Here is a 15877-nt window from a genome sequence, read left to right as displayed (position 1 = left end):
TGGCCTCTGTTCTAGACCCCATTGGGAAGCTCAGTGTAGTCTGACTTCCCATCATTCCCCAACACCAAAAAGCCCAATGTACCTTTTCTTCTAAGGCCTTCATGTTCAGCTGAGGGAGAATGAAGAGGTGGAGAGGATGCTGGGAGCTGTGGCCCCTTCTGGCTCTGGGTCTCCTCATTTTTGCTCTTTGGGAGATCATAAGGCATATCCATATTGAGCAGGAATGGATTCTTCAAGCCACAGACCCAAGAATGGAGAGGTCAAAGAGGTCTTCACCCCTCCCAACATTTGAGACAGCCCCCAGGACACAGAGCCAAAGGTGCAGAGATCCATGTCCAGATGCCCTGTCCTGGGTCCTCAGACATCAGTGTGTCCACTGTGTCCAATCGTCCCCTGAGCCTGGTCACGTGTACTTGGGCTTCCTCAGCAGACAATAGACTGCTAGGGTGGGGGGGAGTTAAGGAGGAGCTGGAGCCTCCCTGTGGACCTGAGGTCCCTCTGGCCGACAATGGGGGGAGGGACCTCTAAGGGGGGGAGACAGGACGTACTGCTCAGATAAGACTTCTGGGGAACAATAGGAGGAATTGAAGAGGGGAGACCCACCCTCACTGTACCCCACACCCAGGGCTTTGGGGTCAGGGACTAGGGACCAGAGGGTGATAAGGAGAGGTGCTGAGGATTCTTGTGAATGGAGGAGGGGATGGGGAAAATAGCAGGATTCTGGAGCTCAGACCTTTATATCCCTTTAGGAACCATAGGGGAACATGAGGTGGGTGGGTGGTGACCCTTTTGTATTTAATTTAACCTCAAATGTGCTTTCAGGTGCTCACTTTGTAAATTACACTTAAATTCAATAAACGGTGCTTCAAATTTTTTGTTTCTAAGAAATAAAAAAAATTAGTACAGTATTTCTCGCGAAGCCCTGAACGGGGGATTTCGACCCAGCCTCTCCCTGCAGAAATGCGGGGTGATTGTTTGCTATCATCTGTCCAATACACGTAGCTGTTTCCCATCTCAGTGGTTTGTGAAGCTGCTGAGGCCAACAGACCCCCCCCCACACACACACCTTACACTTTCTTGAGGGCAACCTGTCCCCCAAGAGGATTTGGGTCTGGGGGGAGGAGGAGCTGGATTCCAAAATGCGCTGAACTTTCTTCCTCAGGCAGGGAGGGAATGGAGAAGCTCTGAGGACGACTTGTAATCCTAGAGGAGCCAGCTTCTGTCTTGGCCCAAAGTGCAGATTCGAAAGGAACCCAGAGTGAAGACGCACAGAGTGAAAAGGCTTAGGAGTGATAAATAGTGGGGGTTGGGTGTTGAGGGTGCACATGTCTTTTAGCCTCTCTGGTCACTTCACCTTTCCACAGCCACCCCCACCCTCCACTCGCTCAAAGCAGACTCCAGAGCGTGCGATCCCCCAAAGGATGACTGAGGAAACGCCTAACATAGAGACGCTCCCTCCCCAAGCAGCAGTTTGCTCCTACCGGTAGAAAGTCCGCAAAAGAAGGCGCCCTCCAGGGCGGGATTGGACCCTGCTCAAAGGAGGCGGGACTCAAGGCTAGCCGGTGGAGGGGTATTTAAGACTGGGCGGAGTTGGCGGTGACAAGGGGCAAAATGAGTGGGCTACTAGGCGCTAGGACCTGCTTAAGTCCTGTAGAAGCCTCCGACTTTAAGTCCCCCTTGGGCGCCAAGAACAGAGAACCTCTCACCGAGGCCCGGTTCCAGCAGCTCTTCGGCGGCGCGGAGCAGGAGACGGAGCTACTCGCGGAGCCCCGCTGGTCCCGCCTGTGCAGTCTGCTAAGGCGGCGGGCCTGTTCCGGACCGGGGGCGTGGCGCCTGCTGCTGGCTCGGCTGCCCCCACTACGCTGGCTGCCCCGCTACCGCTGGCGAGCCTGGCTGCTTGGGGATGCAGTGGCTGGAGTGACCGTGGGCATCGTGCACGTGCCCCAGGGTGAGCGGCCCCAACAGCAACCTGTGAGGGGCCCAAGCTCTTGAGGATTTCAAGGAGGCCTGGGGGGCTGGGAACCTGGAAGCGAGGTGGTGGGTTAGTGTGGCTCAGGGTTCAGAGACAAAAAGCAGAGACCAATTTCTGGGTAAGGATTATGTATGGCGCCCCATTAGATTCCCACCCCCAGTTCCCCTCATCTGTGTAATCCTGCGAGAAGTGTTGGACACGTTCTGGCTCAGGGAACTGGAGGCACAACACCTTCCCCCAGGACTCAGGCCGACACCCGACCTTGTACGCCCAGCGACCTCCCATTGAGACCCGTTAACCCCTCAGTTCCCTCATGTGGCAAGGTTTAGAGTCCCCGTGCCAGCCTCTAAGAGTGAGGGAAAAGGACAGCATCCTGGAGGCTGGGCACCCTCCATTTTCCCCAAGTGAAGATCTTTCCTTCCGCTTCTCCTCCAGGCATGGCGTTTGCTCTCCTGACCTCAGTGCCCCCAGTGTTTGGACTCTACACTTCTTTCTTTCCTGTCCTTATCTACACCTTGTTGGGTACTGGGAGACACTTGTCCACAGGTGAGCGACCCAGCGACTCCTCTCCTCTGTGGGGTGAAAGTGTGGGGTTTGAGGCTTCTGTTCAACATGTAAGCCCCCTAGTTCTTATTTCCCTCCTCACCACTCCACCGCACTGCTGATACCTTGCCACGACCCTCTGACCTAGGCAATGCTTGTTGGTGGTACTGGTGGGTGCAGAGGTGAGAGTTTACTCCGACTATTTCTCCCCATGAAATTTGGTTAAAATGAACATCTCTGGGACTTGGAAGAAGGAAGAAGAGATGCATGGTCACCCAAAGGAGCACACAGTCCGTGGGGCGTCTTCGGGAGGGGGCAGTGAAGCAGTTTGGGAGAAATTTTGCCAGCTGGTGCCCTCTCCTAACCTCCCTCATCACGGGTTGCTGCACTGGCTCTTGGCCCTGAGGTCTTCACCTGAGCAGCTAGCTGCCTTCTAGGGGAGCGGTTTCTGATGGCAGCAGCCCAGGACTAGAGCGCAGAGCCTGGGCTGTCGCAGCGCCCCAGGCGGCACAGCTGATGATCTCTGCATTTGTCACCCCCACCCCCGCTATAGGAACCTTTGCGGTTCTCAGTCTCATGACGGGCTCGGCAGTGGAGCGGCTGGTGCCCGAACCCCTCGGGGGGAACATGAGCGGAATCGAGAGGGAACAGTTGGACGCTCAGCGAGTTGGGGCGGCTGCAGCTATGGCCTTCGGGAGCGGGGTGCTGATGGTGAGGGGAGATCCTCGGGGATCCACCCTGGGGGCCGGGGAGAATTGGGCCAGGAGAGAGGGTGGGATACGTCTCCCGCGCGGGTTTCAGCCGGAGAGGCGCGCGGAGAAGCAGGCGCATTGCACTCTGGCTGGTCTGCTCCTCCTCCTGTGGTGACTGCGCATCTTCTCCCCCACAGCTGGGGATGTTCGCGCTGCAGCTCGGCGTGCTGGCCACCTTTTTGTCCGAGCCTGTGGTTAAAGCGCTGACCAGCGGGGCTGCGCTGCACGTGCTCGTGTCCCAACTGCCAAGCCTTTTGGGGTTGCCCCTCCCGCGGCAGATCGGCTGCTTCGCTCTCTTCAAGGTGGGGGTGGGAGAACAGTAGAGAAGAGGCTTCTAGCGGTCCTGGGAAGAGGGCAACCCGAAAAGGAAGGAAGGACAAGTGGAGGGATAGTGAGTGTGTGACGGGAACAGAGCAAAGGAGGTTAAGGGTAGAACCAAGAGGCTTGAATTAAGGTCGCTGTGGAGGTGGAAGCCCTGAAGGGTCCCGGTAGAGAGAACCTTGCCTGGGTTTAGTGGATCCACACTGGGGACAGTCGTTCCTGGCACCTGGCCCTCTGCTCACCGCACCTGCCCGCAGACGCTGGCTGCTGTGCTGACTGCGCTGCCCCGGAGCAGTCCAGCAGAACTGACCATCTCAGCACTCAGCCTGGCGCTTCTCGTGCCAGTCAAGGAATTGAACGTGAGATTCCGAGACAGGCTACCCACCCCGATCCCAGGAGAAATCGTCATGGTGAGGATGACTCCAGGGTCCCCGCCCCTGCACTGCACAGACCCTGCCCATCCTGTAGGAACTGGTCACTGCCGCCCCCTCGTGGAATGCAGAGAGGTCACAGCCAAGAGGTCCTGCTTACAAGTGTACTTACTAGGCCTCCTCCCAGAACACTTTGACCCTCCAGAATCCGCCCCACCCACACACATTCCGTCTAGAGCCTCCTCTAGACCTCTTAGAATGCCTTCTTCCTCTTTACAGATCTCCCTTGCAGTATCGCTCGTCTCCACACCGGGTCATTCATTGTAATTCACAGTTGATCTCCCTTCCCATATCCACACAGATTTCTCTCTCTCCCCAGCTAAATAAATATTGCACGTCTCCACAGATAGCCTCTATATCCCCAGACATAGCCTAGCTTCCCTACTTAGAATGGCTCAGTGTTGCCTCCTGATACCCACATTCCTCATAAGAGCCCCCTCCCAAGCTTCTTCCAAACATCTCTTTCTGAGGCCCCAGGTATGTGTCATTCCTCTTTCCCATCCCCAATCTCCTTCGCTCTGAATCAGTTATCAGGCACCCATTCCAAAGACGGCCCAGCTTCCCCAGTTGCTAGGCTCCTGCAACCACTTAATCCTGCATTACGATTCTCTCTCATGTTGAGCCCTTTAGCCTCTCCCGTGCACTACTTAATATGCTCCTTTCCCAGGTGCTTCTGGCATCTGTGCTCTGCTTCACCTCTTCCCTGGACACAAGATATGACGTCCAGATAGTGGGGCTGCTGCCTGGAGGGTAAGAGAGAACGAAAGGACACCAGCTTTCTCCTCTCACACTTTGCCCACCCAACACCTCCTTTCTCTTTATCTTCCCTCTAAATCCTTGTTATACCCAACCCATTTCACCATGGACCCCTCTCTCTCCAGATTCCCCCAACCTCTCCTCCCCAACCTGGCTGAGCTGCCCAGGATTCTGGCTGACTCACTGCCCATTGCACTGGTTACTTTTGCTGTGTCCGCCTCCCTGGCCTCCATCTACGCAGACAAGTATAGCTACACTATCGACTCCAACCAGGTGTGACTCCAACTGAGGACCCCAATCTCATTCGGGAGACAACCCTCCCAATGTGACTTTCCCCATGCCTTTGTCTCTTTCCTTTTCATCTCACTGTACCCTCCAGGAGCTCTTGGCACATGGTGTCTCCAACCTCATCTCCTCCCTCTTCTCTTGCTTTCCCAACTCAGCCACATTGGCCACCACCAGCCTACTAGTGGATGCTGGTGGGAACACACAGGTAAGAGTGCATACTTGAGTGAGGAGCAACAGGGTGGGCTTTCAGGTCAGAGTGGTGGTGGAGAAACAGATGGCAGCTACATAGAGGAGGCTGGGAACCTGTGAGATGGGATTATCTAGGCAGGAGAGAGAGAAGAGAATAAAGCTCCTTTAAGACCTTTGTGGACTGTCAGCACTGAAAAAGTTTATGGTGCCCCATATGTAGTTCAAAATAAAAACAAAACTAAATTGTAAAATAAATTTAAGAGACAGAATTCTGAGATTTTTTTTCTCAGGACATTTTTGTTTAAAAAGAATTATCACATATTAAAGTCTCCCCAAATATTTTTGATTTCCTATATTTTATTGGTGCCCTAAGCATGTGTTTGGCGTGCTTTTAGGGTAATCCAACAGTGGCTTTTAAGATGGAAGTGGTTACAAAAATAGAGAAGTTGAATTACGTTTAGAGGAGACTGATGAATGAGGCCATCTAACTGGGAAAAGGGAAACATTAGTTGTGAGTGGCAGAATATCAAGAAGCTTGTTGAGGAGTGAGGAATATCTGTGTGCAAGGGGATTTGGGAGGAGGGAGACTTCCAAGAAAGATGAGGTCAAATGAGTAGGGAGACCAGTTCTCACACGCGGGTGGATAAGGTTCCCTTTCTTTGCTTTCATCGATCCCTCCCTCTAGCTGGCAGGCTTCTTCTCCTGCATTGTTGTCCTGTCAGTACTGCTATGGCTTGGGCCCTTCTTCTACTATCTGCCCAAGGTAAGGAGCAGAAGTAGCGTGTGTGTGCGTGTGGGGGCTATATCCCAGTATATCAAGGTGGTCGGTTCACCTTCTCTGCCCCAAGGCTGTCCTGGCCTGCATCAACATCTCCAGCATGCGCCAGATGTTCTTCCAGATGCAGGATCTTCCACAACTATGGCGTATCAGCCGCACGGACTTTGTGAGAAATGGAAGCATTACCCCCAGACTGCCCCCTTCCATTTTCCTAGCATCCCCAACCTCTGTCCTAGATCAAAGCTAATTGTCCTGGCCCTAAGTTCTGCAACCCACCCACCCCCAACATGCATACCTTCTAACTGCTTTATATGGAGACAAAGTGAAGGGTGGGGTTTGAACCCCTCCAGACTTAAATGAATTTCAGTAACTCCCCAGTGGCTGGCACAAGGTCTGGGGTCATTACATGTGGTATGTACTCCCCTGTTTAGTCAATCCTGTCCCTTCCATCATTTTTCCTATCTTCTCCTGGGCCATCCTTCCCCATCACTTGCCCTGGCAGTCACTCCCCTTTCCTTGGCAGTGATGGCCTTGCATTTCTTCTGGGCATTTCACTCCCATCCATGTCCTGCAGGCTGTGTGGATGGTCACATGGGTGGCCGTAGTGACCCTGAGTGTGGACTTGGGATTGGCCATAGGTGTGGTCTTCTCCATGATGACTGTGGTCTGCCGCACCCAGAGGTGAGAGTAGAGATCAAGGAAATTGAGATGGGGTGAGGGAGAACAGAGTGCTTGGGGTGACTCTCCAGCCAGGCCAGGCTGGGAATCTGACTCCAGCTTCCTGCCTAGGGTGCAGTGCCTGGCCCTTGGACTGGCTGAAGGGACGGAGCTCTACAGGCCACTCAAAAAGAACCACAAGGTGGGTGGGCTATAGCCAAACGAAGGGAAGATTAGACCCAGATGTTCCTCTGATCATCTGACCCCTTAGCTCCTCCAGGTCCCAGGACTCTGCATCCTGAGCTATCCAACACCATTCTACTTTGGGACCCGTGGACAGTTTCGTCGCATCCTGGAGTGGCGTTTGGGGCTTAGAGGAGGCAAGGTGAAGGACTTGGTCAATGGGAATGGGAGGCAGATGGGTTTCTGAGGGGAATCATTGTGCTTAAAGGGTATGTGTTCATGCTTGTATCTCAGAAGTGGTGAGTGCCCTCTGTTCACAGGAGACTCCAAAGACGGATGACCCACCTGATTCAGGTGAGATGGGATGACAAGGAGGGAGATCTAGGTATGCCCCATGGAAGCATCTGGATACTCCTGCCTTCTCCCATCTTAGTTGCTGAGCCTGTCAGAGTGGTGGTCCTGGACTGCAGTGGTGTCACCTTTGCAGATGCTGCTGGGGCCAGAGAGGTGGTACAGGTGAGGGAGAAGGTGGGTTGAAACCCTTATTGTCCCATGCAATACTCTCTGATGTTTAACCCTCTGTCCCACCTCTGCAGCTGGCCAGCCGATGCCAAGATGCTGGGATCCACCTTCTCCTGGCTCAGTGTAATGGTGAGAGGTGTAGAAGATGGAGAGATGTAGACTGGGGAATGACCAGACACTTGGGGGTGGGAAGAGGACCTAAGTGCCTGACCCCCTTCCCACACAGCCTCAGTGCTGGAGACACTGACTCAGGCAGGACTCTTGGACAAACTGACCCCAGAACAGCTGTTTGTGAGCGTCCAGGATGCAGCTGCTCATGCCTTGGAGAGACTGGTAAGGTGGCAGTAGCAATAGGAGTAGAAGTCAGGAGGTGCTAGGCTGTGGCACGTGAGGTGTAAGTCAGTGGCTGAAAATCCAGGCAGAGGGATTTGGGAAGGAGGCTGAGAACATGAAGGGAGAGGTGAGGATGAAATGATGAGCTGACTTAAGACTAAGCCAGCTACGGGTGAAGAACTGAGTAAACTAAAGGTCCCAAAGTGGGTGGTCTGAAGACTGCCAAATTTTGAGTGAGGAAGCGGGGTACCTAATCAATTCCTGACATGTCCCCTTTTTTCCCCAGGAGCTCACTGGTCCAAAGACTTGCACAGTGTGGGTCTGACCCATTACTCGGAATATGGAGGGCCCCAACCATATGTGAGGAAGGCCATGGCCCCTAAGCCCTATTACTTATTATGACTAATAAAATGAAGCTGAGAACCTCTGGGGTTCATGAAGTGACTCTGGGTATCTGTACACGGGCCCCTGGTGCCCCTTTCTCCACACCCACAGCATTGCAAAGACACAACTAAAAATGCCTTTCACTTGTGTGTTCCCCAGCTCCAGTCACCAGTTCCTTCCATAGGGGTGGGGCTGTAGCCAGTGGTACAGAGTCCTGGATCCAGAGATGGGGAGGGGGGACAGAGCCCTGGGAATACACGTTGGGAGCTTCCCCACCCCCTCAGTCTTCAGGAGATGTTTCCACTTTAGGGTCTTAAGAGTCCCCATGGGCTCTTTGGCACTTGGAAAACGACCCCCACCTCCATGAGAAGGGGTGGAGGAAGATCTTGGCACTGGCTGTGGTACAAGTTATGGCTCCATCACTCCCCTGGGCACTCACAGAAAAGAAGAGTGTCACCAGGACAAGCCCCTATTTAGGATCAGGTTCTGAAAGGGTTTGGGGACAGTCAGAGGAGTGTTCACTGGGTGGTGGTATTTGCTAGAAATTCCTGGCAGGGTCAAGGAAGCAGGTCCAGCCTGACAGTTGAAAGGCCCAAGTGGCCATCATTCTGAGGTCATGCACTGCAACCGGTGTTTGAAGAAGAGCAGGCGGTGTTTGGCCATCTGACTTTCATCCAGTGATCCTGGGTAACGGTACCGGGCATAAGTCTCTGTCCCTGCATCCCTCGATGTCCAAGGCAGCTTCAACTTGGATGCATGATCTACAACAACATCTGAGCAGGAGCCTACTTGAAGGGAACCAAGTCCATCCAGGAAGAATTCTGGGAGTGGAGGGAAGGGGAGTACATAATGAAGGATCCTGAGGATGCAGAAAGCCAACCCTTAAGGGAGAACTGAGATTTGGGTATGGAGGGTTTGCATGCAAAGACTCCACTTCTAAAGACCTTGGGCATATAAATTAACCCTTTTGAGCCTTAGGTTTTCCTCTTGTACAAAATGGAGTCAATATACTTACCTCCGGCTTTCAAAAGAAAACCTACTCACCCACCTAGAGGTTCAATAAATGCTGAATGGGCTGCTCAGAGTTGGTGTGAACCAAGGGAAGTGGCTGGGAGTGGGGTAGTGGTGGGGAAGCTCAAGGTGGACCAGCGGATGAAGGTTTAAATGGTGTGCGGGCTGGGAGTTGGGGACTCTGGCTCTTGCCCAGGCGCACGTCTTGGTAAGTCCTAGAACTGCTCTAAGGCCCCGGGGAGGCAGTCGTGGACTCTGCAGGGGTGTGGCCGGTAGTAGTACCCCGGGCCTTTGGCGCCCTGCTGCACGGAGAGTCGCCCAGCACCCTGCGGGGACCCTGAGACCCTGCGGGAGGGAGGTCTACTCACCCAGATGCGCCACGCGGCTGAGACGCGGATCGAAGCCCACCTCGCGCACCTTATCGGTGCGCGCCAGGAAGAAGTTGACCACACCGTCTGTGACCACACAGCCTGGAAAGCCGAGGAGCTCGTGGTGGAAACCGCGCCTTTGCCGGAGGCAGTTCCCGCGGCCTGGCGCGCCAGGCTCCAAACTCAGCAGCTGCCGGTAGGTAGTGGCGAAGCCGGAGATCTCGCGCACCGCTCCCCCCACCTGCCGGGAGTGAAAGAAAGGCTCCAGGAGGGGCGGGAACGGGAAGGCGGGTAGGTCTCTACCACCGTAGCCCCCAGGGCCGTTCCCTTGCCCTGCCTTTTTCCACTCCACCCCCCGCAGGACCCAGATAGTCCCCCAGGCTCCCATCCTCTCTTGTCCCAAGGCCGACTGCTCTCGGCTGGGTCTCCCTGGCCGTGGTCTTAACCTCCTGGAGGCCCTCTTTCTCCTGCGACCCCTCTCCTACCAGGTCCAGCGGCGTCCGCTCCAGCACGTCCACAAGCCTCTCCAGCCTCGTCCGCGCGGTGAAGATGAAGTCGTCGTCCACCCATAGAACGTACTTGGTAGTTACTTGGGAAACCGCCAGGTTCCGGCCTGCGAACCAGCCCTGAAGAAAGGTATATGTGGTTAAAACTGTAGAGGTAGGACCTACCCTTCTGCTATCTTTCCTCCTTACTCCTGACCCTTCTGAATAGCCTGTGCCCCTCTCCAAACTTTACAGTTGCTTATGAATGGTGGGGAACTAGATAAAAAATGTAGTTTCCAACCGTCAGAGATACCGAGTCATTTTCTTGGGGAAGGTCTGGGAATGCATTTAATTCCTGCGGGCTTTCATTCAACTACTTATCGCGCACCCACTCGTGCTAAGCACCATTCTAAGACTGCGGCCCGAATAAGACAGGCGCGATTCCTGCTCTCACAGAGTTTACATTCCAGGAAGCCTCATACTTATTAACAGGCACACCAGTGATTTCGAGGCAGTTAATCCTGGAATCACTACTCTGGAGACTGCAGACTGAGCGCGTGCTCTCTCTCCCGGTGCCCTCGCGGGCGCGTCCAGTTCACCCTCGCTCTCTCTGCGCACCTTGCCGAAAGGCATGAGATAGTGCTCGATGTGGGGACCGCTAATGATCTCTGGCTTGTCGCTGTCGTCGGCGATGACCACAGTGACAGTCGGGTAGAAGCGGCGGATGCTGGCGATGAGTGCACGCAGCCGATTGTAACGAAGAAAGGTCTTAGTGGCAATGGTGACCAGAGCGCTGATGTTGTACTGGGCTAGGAGCGAGGGGCAGGGTTAGGTGCATACAAAGAGAGTGGGGAGTGAGGCACAGGAAGACATCTCCCAGGCCAGCCCTGTCCCAACTTGCTCCCCATCTGGCTGCATCTACTTCCCTGCATGCACCAGCCTCACCTCCCTGGGGTAGAGGCCCAGGTGGGTACAGCCGAGGGTTGGGGGGGGTGTCTTATACGAATGGTGAAGGCGGCTTCATGTCCCTCAGTAGAGAATCGGACTGGTAAAAAAGGGAAACAGATGTGGTCATTAAGGCTGTGACAACGTTCTCTTTTCAGTAAATCAATATTTAAGTGCTTACTCTGAGTATCACCTTTCTAAGCCTTGATGGACAAGAACGCAATGTTCGTACTCCCATGGAACTAATATTCCAATGGGTGAGAGAAAGACAAGAAAAAGATTAAATAAAGGCTATCCTTTATTGAGCATTTACTACATGCCATATATTTAAGAGAAATTTTTAATTTCTCTTAAATATACGAACGCATTTAATCCTTATAATAGCTCTATTAAGTAGATTCTTACTCCAGAAAAAGAAGGAACAGAGAAATTGAGTAACTTGTTACATTTATACAACTATTTACCAACAAAGTTGGGATAGGAACCTAGTCAGTCCGGTTCCAGGTTAACTAAGTAAGAAAGTTCAGATACTGGTAAATATTGAATAGAAAATAAGACAAGTAATGGATAGTGAAGAGGAGACATTTGAGCTGAGATCCAAATGATAAGAAAGAAGGAGCGAGCCATGTAAAAATCTGGGGGAAGAGCATTCTAGGTAGAGGGAACAGCAAGAGCAGACATAAAGTAGGAGCAGGTTTGGTGTAGCAAGGCTTGGAGAGAAACAGGTGGGCTGTTATGCCACTTTTGCTAAAAGAGAAATGGGAGATTTGGAAAATAAAGCCCTTTGCTTTGGTGGATTAGGAATAGAGCTTGAGTCTTCCAGCTCCTGGGGCAAGTCACTTCCTGGGGCCCCCATGGTTGGCCTGAAGAGGGGACACACCCACGGTTCGGGTTTCCCTCTGGCCTGCTCTGGCCCCAGATGAACAAAGGCCCCTTCTCTCCCTCCCTGGTCCTGCTGGCCTAGCTGAAATGCCCATTGTGTAGCTGGGCAGCTCTGGCCATTGCCGAGTATCTCCCACACCCTTTGCCATTTGCCAGCTCCAGCCTTTCTGGGTTCTCTCTGTTCATCCAGCCGGCCCCCATGTCCACTTAGGCCTCGCACCTGTGTCTGCTGTGTTTGCCTGGTAACTCCTGCTGCTATAAGTGACCAGTTGCAGCTGCCGATTGAGTTGGTCCAGCCCTGGGCTGGCGAGGGTGAGATCTGGCTGCCCCTCTCCTGCGAGAGTCACTCCAGTCACTTCCCCTGCCACATCCCAGGTGCCCAAGGAGGCAGTCAGGTTCACCTGGGAGATAGGATTGGAGAGTGCAGAGTTAGCCCTCAGACCTACCTCTTGCTTCCCTGATTCCTCCATCCCTCTTTTGGTAGCCCTGTTTCTCTCCTAGCAACCTTGATGCCCACCTGGCCTCCCTGTTTCTTCTCACCTGGTATACCTCCTGACCAGAAGCAGGATGCAGGCTCAGCCCTGAAAGGGAAGAGTGGGATTAGAATCACAGACAGCCTTAAATTCTTCTTCACTTTCTCTTCCGCTTTTCATCAAACATAACACAGAACTTCTCACCTATTCCTCTTATTGAGGCAGCTGTGGGACATAGCCTAGAGTAATTGATTTTTAACTCCTTCCCAACAAAGCAGTAGCTCTCCTATGGCCTGCCCTACCTACCCACCTACACTTTTGTCAGTCTGCAAACAATAGATTCTTTTCCCCAAACCTCAGTTACAGTCTTCTGCAATTCCTGACAAGCCAAGAGTCCTTTCTATCCTTATCCCCTACCTGATGAGCCCCTTTCTGACTTTAAGTCCCCTTTTCATCAGAAGTCCCCCGCCTCCCAGTCCACTTTTCCCTCATTCTTCTCCACCCATCCTTGAGCTCTGCCATGCCCACAGTGGCTTAGGTCATACCCTGGGACAATTCTCCACACCTGGCACCAAGATGCTCCTGAGGGGCTGTACCTCCACACCCTGCAGAGGGTATTGTAGTGGGGAGTTGGCAGGGGCAATAAGCAGCTGGTCAGCAGCAGACTGGCTTCTGGCAGTAGAGGAGGGGGAGAACAGAGGAAGAGTCTGTGGGAGAGGTGCTCTCCCTCCCGTCACACCTACCCTCCAGGCCTCCCACTGCTCTCCATCTGCAGAATCATGCCCTCCTTTCATGCTGGTACCTTGAAAGGAAGGCCTGGAACTCCTGCTCCCTAGAGGCAGAGGCAGCTTTCAGCTCCTCAGGATCAAAGGCCTTAGTGAAGTCAATGGCTTGGACCTGCCTCTGGAAGGGGAGGTGAAGGCTCCCCCCACTGGACTCACAACTGCAGTTGTTCCCAGACAGCAGCCTGGAGCAGGGAGGAAGGGTCATTAGAACCCAGCCATACAACTCTATTCATCCCACAAAACATTTACACAAAGCCCCACACCTTGGCCCTTGAACCTTGCCCATCTAATAGCTGTCCCCCTAAACACTGCTCTTCAAATAGTCTTCAGAAGGAGGCACCATGAATGAGATGGCTTATCCCCAAAATCTGGATTTCACAGAGGTAGAATACGGCCAACTGCTATGGTTTCAGAGTTGTGTACCCACCATTCAGTACCTCACTTAGACTCTCCTTTCACGTCGACATCATCAAGACATCAGAAAGTCTTTCATGGCTATCTCCTTCCCCTATCACCATAACAAGGTTCAGGGAGGACAGATTTTCCCCCAGTCCAAGACTCATTTGCCCTCTGCACTTCTCACTTCACCACCCATGCCCACCAATCAGTTGGGGGGGAAACCCAGGCATCAGAGCTCTGCAGTAGAGGAAACAAAAGCTCCCCACACCACCTCCCCACTGAGTGATGCACTGCTGCCACCACTCCTGGAACTCACTCCACCACTTGCTCCTTGATCTTGACTGGGATGTGGGCGTAGCGGGGCTCTGGGACGAGGTCTAGCAGCTCTGGCCTGTGCGGGCCCTGCAGGGGCGCCCACAGCGCAGGAGGTGCCCGGAGGCCCGGCGCGTCCCGGGTCCTCGCGTACAGAAGCCCCAGCGAGGCGCAGGCGAGCAGCAGAATCAGCACACAGAGGGCCCGGCGGCCCAGCCGCATCCTGTGTGGGTGAAAGCGGTGGAAGGATAAGAAAGGTGGGCACGGAAGGTGTGGGCGGACCTTTGATAGCCCCCCTCCCCGGCTCCCCAGGCGCTGTCCATATCTTGCTTGCTAGGATTTGTACAGCAAATCGTTCACCCCACCACCACCCCTCACCTCCGTCCACTCCCCTCACTCCCCAGGCCTTGAGTCTCCCGGCCTCCTTTCTTCTCGCCCTCTCCCACATCTCGGGCTCCTCTCACACCGGAGGCCCAGCATCTTGATGCGAGAGAGCTTTGGATGCGGCGGTTTCAACGCGGCCGAGCATAAGTAGAAGAGCACCGCGTTGCTACAGCAGCGGACATCCTCAAGCCCGCCGTCCCCCCTGGCTCGCGCGTCCCCCCACCCCTCGGTCCGAACATCGCCTGACCCCGGGTGGGCTGCAGAAGGCGGCTCCACACCTTGCCTGTCATGAAAAATGCAGAATCACGCCCGCGTTATTGGGTGCCCCCGGTGGAGGTGACCTGGTGAGCGGCCTCGGGCAACCGTGCAGGGGACAGGGTGGAATGGCGAGCGTGCCTCCTCCCGCCTTCAGCTCGGCCCTCACCCGGCCTGGGCACTGACCTGTCTAACGCGCTAAGGCCGCCGCAAGATTTCGGTCCGGACTACGCCAGACTCTCAGCCCCGGCCTAGGGGTCTTCATGGAGCTGGAGGCAGCGTGATAGGGGAGCCGGGCGTGATCCTGAGAGCGTGGGGATCCTCCTCTTTGCCGAGCGCGCCCGACCCCTCCTGTCTTCGGACTCTCTGGGCTTTGTCGATTACGGCGCTGGGGTGGTTGGTTTCCTGCCAGGGTATCTTTCTGTTTCCCGAGCACTCACGACCCCTACTGCCTTCAGATTCTCTGGGCTTTGTCGCTGGCGTGGTTTGGGGCGTTTCCTGCTAGGGTGGGGGACGGAGTGAGAAGCCGCCTCACGGAGTTGATAACCAGCCCCAGGAACAAAGCCAAGGTCTTCCCAACACCCTGTCCCACTTGCCCCGGAGGGCTCAGGCCGCTGCCCGGCTCTTCAGATCGCAGCGCGGCCAACAGGCTGGATGCGGCGGAGGCTCCTGCTACGCGTAGGGAAGGCGGGCGCCTTCTGCTGGGAGCTGAGGACATTGCGGGGGCGCGAAGCCGGCGCCGCGGGAAGGTTCTTCTCCCTTCCCCTCCCCCGCAACCCTTTGCCTTCGAACCTGGGCATGTGAACCGAGTGCCCCAATCCCATTCTCTGCTCTCCCTCTCATGGAGATTGTAGGCGTTGGTTAGTGTTAATTTTCATCATGAGCTTCGACATCTTAGTTTGCCAGTTTGTCTTTTGTGAGGTTCTTTCTCGTGTGTGCATTCTTTGTAGGTGACAGAAAGCGCTCTAGGGGTTTATTGCTGGGTATTAGGTGTTTTACAACGTGTTTTGAGGAGTTGATTTTTGCACGGGTGATAAATAGTGCCTTCCATAGGCTTTTGGGAGCACGTGGGGGCATTTTTGGTGGTCACAATGACTGGCGACGCTACTGGCAATTGGTGGGCTGGTGTCAGCTAAGCTAAATGTCCTATAATGCATAGAACAGCCTATGCAACAGACTTGCCCTTCCCTAGATGCCAATAGAAATTCAACTGAAAACAGTGCTTTAGGTAGAGCTTTTAAGAACAGCTCCCAGTTGTGTGTGGGTATCATATGTGTTGGTATCAGCCAAACAGGTAGTAACCGTAACAAGCTTTGGAAAACAGGAGCTATTAACTGCAGAACTCCTCTGCTTCTATCACAGTTTGCATCCCACAATTCACATCATGATGCCTTCCACTGGGGGTCATCCCTCTTCCCCCAGTTTAAGGCCTACTTCAATTCAGTTTTCTCAGGCGGGCATTTGATGGA

At 54.1% G+C, this 15877-nt stretch overlaps 2 protein-coding genes and 1 long non-coding RNA gene across 3 annotated transcripts; 1 reads left to right on the top strand and 2 right to left on the bottom strand.

The window, feature by feature from the left end:
- The first annotated feature begins 1611 nt into the window (after positions 1–1611).
- LOC107501517 (solute carrier family 26 member 10) lies at positions 1612–8128 on the top strand. Its single transcript, XM_016127747.2, has 18 exons — positions 1612–1948; positions 2408–2518; positions 3069–3226; positions 3405–3569; positions 3846–3998; positions 4687–4769; positions 4901–5048; positions 5155–5268; positions 5938–6015; positions 6101–6196; positions 6605–6711; positions 6820–6889; positions 6959–7072; positions 7191–7224; positions 7304–7386; positions 7467–7521; positions 7619–7725; positions 8012–8128. Exons 1-18 carry the CDS (start codon positions 1612–1614, stop codon positions 8048–8050), a joined length of 2052 nt encoding a protein of 683 aa, XP_015983233.2. The 3' UTR covers positions 8051–8128.
- Positions 6689–7578, bottom strand: LOC118613742. Its single transcript, XR_004955772.1, has 2 exons — positions 7459–7578; positions 6689–7360 (listed from the first exon to the last, which is right to left on the bottom strand). It is a non-coding gene; the product is annotated as an uncharacterized LOC118613742 (long non-coding RNA).
- A 109-nt stretch (positions 8129–8237) lies between the features above and the next one.
- On the bottom strand, positions 8238–15098 carry B4GALNT1 (beta-1,4-N-acetyl-galactosaminyltransferase 1). Its single transcript, XM_016127748.2, is given in 12 exon segments — positions 8238–8930; positions 9489–9729; positions 9974–10114; positions 10592–10782; positions 10919–10964; positions 10966–11018; positions 12021–12201; positions 12341–12381; positions 12839–12945; positions 13076–13240; positions 13774–13992; positions 14595–15098. Coding segments are annotated over 11 exon segments (1602 nt in total). The 5' UTR covers position 13992; positions 14595–15098; the 3' UTR covers positions 8238–8712.
- Positions 15099–15877: the final 779 nt, after the last annotated feature.

This window comes from Rousettus aegyptiacus, unplaced genomic scaffold (assembly GCF_014176215.1).
Source record: "Rousettus aegyptiacus isolate mRouAeg1 unplaced genomic scaffold, mRouAeg1.p scaffold_m13_p_2, whole genome shotgun sequence".
Taxonomy (NCBI): domain Eukaryota; kingdom Metazoa; phylum Chordata; class Mammalia; order Chiroptera; family Pteropodidae; genus Rousettus; species Rousettus aegyptiacus.
This window is presented reverse-complemented; position numbering and strand designations above follow the sequence as displayed.